Consider the following 7,308-nt stretch of genomic DNA (forward strand, 5'->3'; position numbering starts at 1 on the left):
CAACCGATTATACCCTACCAACCACTTACCCTACCAACCACTATACCCTACCAACAAACATACCTACCTACCACTATATGACTCCTGACTTCTATAGCCTATCAGATGATAAGAGAGCCAAGCCTGCTGTCCATGTCTATACCACTTGGTGGGCATCACCCTGCTCTACCACCCTCACCACTTGGTGGGCATCACCCTACTCTACCACCCTCACCACTTGGTGGGCATCACCCTACTCTACCACACTCACCACTTGGTGGGCATCACCCTATTCTACCACACTCACCACTTGGTGGGCATCACCCTGCTCTACCACCCTTACACTTGGTGGGCATCACCCTACTCTACCACCCTCACCACTTGTGTGGGCATCACCCTATTCTACCACACTCACCACTTGGTGGCATCACCCTGCTCTGTACACTATCTACACACTCACCACTTGGTGGGCATCACCCTATTCTACCACACTCACCACTTGGTGGGCATCACCCTGCTCTACCACCCTCACCACTTGGTGGGCATCACCCTACTCTACCACCCCACCACTTGGTGGGCAGCGCCCTACTCTCCATGTCTATACCACCCTCACACTTGGTGGGCATCACTCTACTCTACCACCCTCACCACTTGGTGGGCATCACCCTACTCTACCACCCTCACCACTTGGTGGGCAGCGCCCTGCTCCATGGTCTATACACCCTCACCACTTGTGGGCATCACCCTACTCTACCACCCTCACCACTTGGTGGGCATCACCTGCTCTACCCCTCACCACTTGGTGGGCAGAGCCCTGCTCTCCATGTCTATACCACCCTCACCACTTGGTGGGCATCACCTACTCTACCACCTCACCACTTGGTGGGCATCACCCTGCTCTACACACCTCACCACTTGGTGGGCATCACCCTACTCTACACCCTCACCACTTGGTGGGCATCACCCTATTCTACCACACTCACACTTGTGGGCATCACCCTGCTCTACCACACTCACCACTTGGTGGCATCACCCATATTCTACCACACTCACCACCTTGTGGCATCACCTGCTCTACCACCCTCACCACTTGGTGGGCACACCCTACTCTACCACCCTCACCACTTGGTGGGCAGCGCCCTACCTCCATGTCTATACCACCCTCACCACTTGGTGGGCATCACTCTACTCTACACCCTTCACACTTGGTGGCAGTCACCCTACTCTCACACCCTCACCACTTGGTGGGGCAGCGCCCTGCTCTCCATGTCTATACCACCTCACCACTTGTGGGCATCACCCTACTCTACCACCCTCACCACTTTGGTGGTCACTCTACACCTCACCCTCGCTCTTACCACCCTCACCACCTTGTGGGCAGACCCTGCTCTCCATGTCTATTACCACCCTCACCACTTGGTGGGCATCACCCTACTCTACCACCCTCACCACTGGTGGGCATCACCCTACTCTACCACCCTCACCACTTGGGGGCATCACCCTGCTCTACCCACCCTCACCAACTTGGTGGGCATCACCCTACTCTACCACCCTCACCACTTGGTGGGCATCACCCTACTCTACCACCCTCACCACTTGGTGGGCAGCGCCCTGCTCTCCATATCTATACCACCCTCAGTCTCCAGTCTGGCTTACACTCTCATTAGTAAAAGGAGGAGTTTCTCGAGTAGAAGGAGGACAGACCTCGAGTTCTCTGTCACAGATGTTGAGTTGCTATAAAGGAGGAGAATCTTTAAACGGTCCTTCTTCTTAGAATCTTGGACATAATCTTGGTATCACGCGTGAACCTTAATCATTGATTTATCTTTTTAAGAACGGACCTGAACACCTGAGCATCATGGCAGTAGTGGGCTGCACATTGTGCATTAAATTCATGCTATTTTTCTTTAATTTTGTTTTCTGGGTGAGTTGAGACTTTTTTTATTTTATTTTTTAAATCTCGTATTTTTTTAATTGTGTTACTTTATATTGATTATTATCGACACACTTCTTCAATCTGTGGTTGATAAAAGTGCATCTTAAAATGTTACTTTTAGCTCGTAATAGAACTTAATACTCCAACTGTTGTGATACCAACCTGTGTATTTCAGATCAGCCACAGAGTATCACTGAGGTACTGATGAGCTCCTATTCAATACTACTTTCATATAGGTATATCCTATGAGACTATATCACAAACTGTTATAGTGTGTGAGGTTCTCTCGTAGGATAGGCCTATATTTTTTCAATGATTCAACTGAAGATTTAACTGTGTGAAAACTGTAGTGGCTCAAAATAGTAAGCCTTTCCTGAAGGAGATACCATACACTTTTCAATAATTCACTTTTCAATAATTACATTTTCAATAATTTACTTTTCAATAATTCCCTACACATAACACATATAATCCAACAACAATTGGATTGTAGAATTTATAGATTGAGACATAAAAGTCTCGTATTTTACTGTTGCTCACAACAGAAACACGGAGATAGTTTGTGCGTGTGTGTTGTAGTAGGAAGCGTGCGAGTGTGACTCCATCCAGTTTTAAACCAGATGTGCCAGGCAAATGGGGAGCAGACCTGCATGGTTTCAAATAGTACTTGGAATCATTCCGATACGTTCAGCACTTGCTCCAGTCTGCCTGATCAGCCAGGAGGACTGGGTGTTGAAGCTATTCTATTGTTTTCATTGCACCAAATATTCTCAATCACACACAGTAAAAGTATTTGAAATGTTTTCAAATACCATTTGAACCCAGGTCTGATTTGGAAGATTGGGGGGGAGGGATTCTTTTTKTTTTTATTGACATTTCCTTTGTTCCTACATGCTTCCTTTTTCAAACGGACTGTAGTAGCTAAGATGTTGTGACTGATGGTTTGCTCAGGTTTAGGCTCAAATGGAGTCTCATTCCAAAACTCTATATATCCATTTTCAGAAATGTTGGTAAATTAGCTTTTTATTGTTTTGAAGAATTTAGGAAGTAGATTTGGCGTGTTTTTTCCACTATAWAATCATCGCATGMGGTTGTTCAATGACTGACATGAATTGTTTTGAAATCTATCACTTGATGGTTTCATTTCAGAGAGACAAATAATCATGTTTGTTTGCAAAAAAGCTATATATCTGCCTCACTCTCAGAGAAATAAGTATACTGCTAGGTTTACACAGTCAAATGGAACAATTAACTACATTTTCAATAAAGAACTGTACAAATGATATAAATATATATATATAAAAAATGAATCAATACATTAATATGAGATCTGTATGTAAAACATTTGACATTTGACATTGCTAATTTAGCAGATGCTCTTACCCAGAGTGCTTTACAGTTAGTGCATTGATCTTCAGATATCTAGGTGAGACAACCACATATCACAGTCAAATATACAGGATACAAACATTCCGTTCCAGCTAAACAATCGATATACAGTTTTGTGTTTTGTAAAACATTTATTATTAAAATTTTAATACACATCTAAAATCTATTAATAAAACATCTGAGAACAGTAATATTTTTACACACACATGAAGGTAACCATAAACAATCATTTCTGACGAAAAAACCACAATGTGAAAAATTGGTGTATACAGRGTTTTGGATATAACTCCCTCAAATGTAGAATTACTTGGTAGTATGTAGTCTACGGTCAGTGAGTAGGTTTACTTGGTAGTATGTAGTCTACGGTCAAAGTAGGTTTACTTGGTAGTATGTAGTCTACGGTCAAAGTAGGTTTACTTGGTAGTGTTGAAGCTAGAGTGGCTTGTTGGTACCCAGTGCGATTCTGCAGACATTCCCCCCCCCCACTTGCTTTTTCTTCAATCCTGTTTTAGGGGGGGAAAAACTCCTTATAATTAAAAGTCCCACAGCATATCCTGGAGCCTAGCTGCCCTGTGATTTACTGTTGTTTCTACTGGTGAGCTGCTACTGGTGAGCTGCTTCCTGCTTATTTGGAGAGGACAACGGAGTCTAGCTAGGTTTTCACCAACACTGACAGATTGGAGAGTGTGTCTGTTGTCACAAAGTGCTTTATAGTAACCCTCCGGCATAGACCCCAAAGAGCAAGCAGGAGTACAGTGGAGAAGACAAACTAACAGGAAGACTGTGTAAATTGACTCTTTCTCTCTGTCTCTCTCTCTCTCTCTGTCTGTCTCTCTCTCTCTCTCTGTCTCTCTGTCTCTCTCTGTCTCTGTCTGTCTCTCTCTCTCTCTCTCTCTCTCTCTGACAGTTGGCTGGAGGTGTGATATTGGGAGTGGCTCTATGGCTTCGTCATGACAACCAGACCAGCAGTCTTCTCATGCAGCAGTTTGAAGATCAGCAGGCTCCCAGCACCTTCTACATCAGTAATTATCTACAAACCATTTGAATATTGTTGTTGTTTCAATATCTGTGTGTGAACCCTAGGGGTGTGTTGGGTTATGTCCCAACCCTGGGGTGTGTTGGGTTGTGTCCCAACCCTAGGGGTGTGTTGGGTTATGTCCCAACCCTGGGGTGTGTTGGGTTGTGTCCCAACCCTAGGGGTGTGTTGGGTTATGTCCCAACCCTAGGGGTGTGTTGGGTTATGTCCCAACCCTGGGGTGTGTTGGGTTGTGTCCCAACCCTAGGGTGTGTTGGGTTGTGTCCCAACCCTGGGGTGTGTTGGGTTGTGTCCCAACCCTGGGGTGTGTTGGGTTGTGTCCCAACCCTGGGGTGTGTTGGGTTTGTGTCCCAACCCTGGGGTTGTGTTGGGTTGTGTCCAACCCTGGGTGTGTTGGTTGTGTCCAACCCTAGGGTGTGTTGGGTTGTGTCCCAACCCTGGGTGTGTTGGGTTGGTGGTCCCAACCCTGGGTGTGTTGGGTTGTGTCCCAACCCCTGGGGTGTGTCCCCCTGGGTTGTGGGTTAGTGTCCCCCCCCCAGGTCCTGCAGAGTTAAGGTCTACTGAATTATTTCACCCATCACTTACTTCTCTCTCGGCCTCTTTCTACCTCAGACCATAATGTAACACTTAAAATACACATGGTAATACAGTACATGGTAAATATATGGTAATATACAGTCATGGTAAAATATATATGGTAATATACAGTACATGGTAAATATACATGGTAATATACAGTACATGGTAAATATACATGGTAATATACAGTAATGGTAAATATAACATGGTAATTATACAGTACATGGTAAATATACATGGTAATATACAGTACATGTAATATACATGGTAATATACAGTATGGTAAATATACATGGTAATATACAGTACATGGTAAATTATACAGTACATGGTAAATTATCAGTACATGGTAAATATGCATGGTAATATACAGTACATGGTAAAATATGCATGGTAATATACAGTACATGGTAAATATACATGGTAATATACAGTACATGGTAATATACATGGTAATATACAGTACTGGTAAATATACAGTACATGGTAAATATACAGTACATGGTAAATATCATGGTAATATACAGTCATGGTAAATATGCATGGTAATACAGTAACAATTGGTAATATACATGGTAATATACAGTACATGGTAAATATACATGGTAATATACAGTACATGATAAATATGCATGGTAATATACAGTACATGGTAAATATACATGGTAAAAACAGCACATGGTAAATATACATGGTAATATACAGTACATGATAAATATACATGGTAATATACAGTAATGGTAATATACATGGTAATATACAAGTACATGGTAAATATACATGGTAAAAACAGTACATGGTAAATGTACATGGTAAATTACAGTACATGGTAAATATTACATGGTAATAATACAGAGTACATGTAATATGCATGGTAATATACAGTACATGGTAAATAATACATGGTAAATATACAGTACATGGTAATATACATGGATATATACAGTACATGATAAATATACATGGTAATAAACAGTACATGGTAAATATACATGGTAATATAACGTACATGATAAATATACATGGTCATATACAGTACATGGTAAATATACATGGTAATATAATGGTAATTACAGTACATGGTAAATATACTGGTAAATATACATGGTAATATACAGTACATGGTAAATATATACGGTAATATACAGTACATGGTAATATACATGGTAATTCAGTACATGGTAAATATATATGGTAATAAACAGTACATGGTAAATATACATGGTAATATACAGTACATGGTAAATATACATGGTAATATACAGTATATGGTAAATATACATGGTAATATACAGTACATGGTAATATACATGGTAATATACAGTACATGGTAATATACAGTACATGGTAAATGTACATGTAATATACAGTCATGGTAATATACAGTACATGGTAAATGTACTGGTCTGAACGTTTTCAAAGGTCTGTGTGTTGGCTTCTTCTATTTTGTTAGTTGTGGTAGTAAAATGTACACTGTACGTACGCCCATTAATTCAAACTTGGGCTTCTCCACTCCCCGTACTTACCGCAGCTAAGTGTACAGAGAGGATAAAACTATTTTTATATCAGAGAACAAACCAACCAACCCAGCAGAGCTCGCTGATGATTGGAGGGGTACGGCGGCAGGGTAGGCCCACCCAAAGGAACATCAAGAGAGGCTTTCTTCTCTCCTACCCCTCAAACACACGCCCTTGCATAATTCAAATAACCTTGTCCATCTGGGCTTGTTATAAATTAGAGTTGAGAGAGAGGATGTTTTTAGCTTGCCTGGAACAGCAAACTGGTGTTTATGTAGGAGAATATATAAATATACACCGACTCCTAGGCTCCCCTCCTACCAGACCAGCTGAACTAGTTAGTTATTGCTGCAGGGCAGTGTGTCCGAGCTTTCTCAGACTGTGTGTCTTTGGGGAAGTCATCTGTAATTGTCCTCTGTCTTTTTTTGAAGGTGGACTCTGTAGTTGATTCTGTCAGACTAGTGGGTGGAGAGGGTTGAAGAAGTGCCACTGATGATTAAAGCCTTGATGTTGATCTGCTTATGTAGTTTAAATAAATAAAAAAACAACAGAATATTTGATTGACACGAATAATTTGAATGTGAGGTTATCAACTAGTAATCAAATATTTAACAACATGCATGGTCACCCGCTCCCTCTCTCAGCAGGGTGTGTGTGTGTGTGTGTGTGTGTGTGTGTGTGTTGTGTGTGTGTGTGTGTGTGTGTGTGTGTGTGTGTGTGTGTGTGTGTGTGTGTGTGGTGTGTGTGTGGTGTGGTGTGTGTGTGTGTTGTGTGTGTGTGTGTGTGTGTGTGTGTGTGTGGGTGTGTGTGTGGAGAGCACAGACTCCGTGAGCATAGCTTGTTATTGTGAAAGGCCGTCATAAGCAGAAGAA

At 42.0% G+C, this 7,308-nt stretch overlaps 1 protein-coding gene across 1 annotated transcript in view; it reads left to right on the forward strand.

Annotated features, from left to right (window-relative positions):
• The first annotated feature begins 1,714 nt into the window (after positions 1–1,714).
• Positions 1,715–7,308, forward strand: part of LOC112071402 (CD81 antigen) — a 25,800-nt gene continuing 20,206 nt past the window's right edge. Inside the window, exons 1-2 of the mRNA XM_070439381.1 lie at positions 1,715–1,903; positions 4,212–4,331. Of these exons, the coding sequence (XP_070295482.1) occupies positions 1,838–1,903; positions 4,212–4,331 (186 nt within the window). The 5' untranslated portion in view covers positions 1,715–1,837. The remainder of the gene's footprint in view (positions 1,904–4,211; positions 4,332–7,308) is intronic.

Source organism: Salvelinus sp. IW2-2015, unplaced genomic scaffold (assembly GCF_002910315.2).
Source record: "Salvelinus sp. IW2-2015 unplaced genomic scaffold, ASM291031v2 Un_scaffold1607, whole genome shotgun sequence".
Taxonomy (NCBI): domain Eukaryota; kingdom Metazoa; phylum Chordata; class Actinopteri; order Salmoniformes; family Salmonidae; genus Salvelinus; species Salvelinus sp. IW2-2015.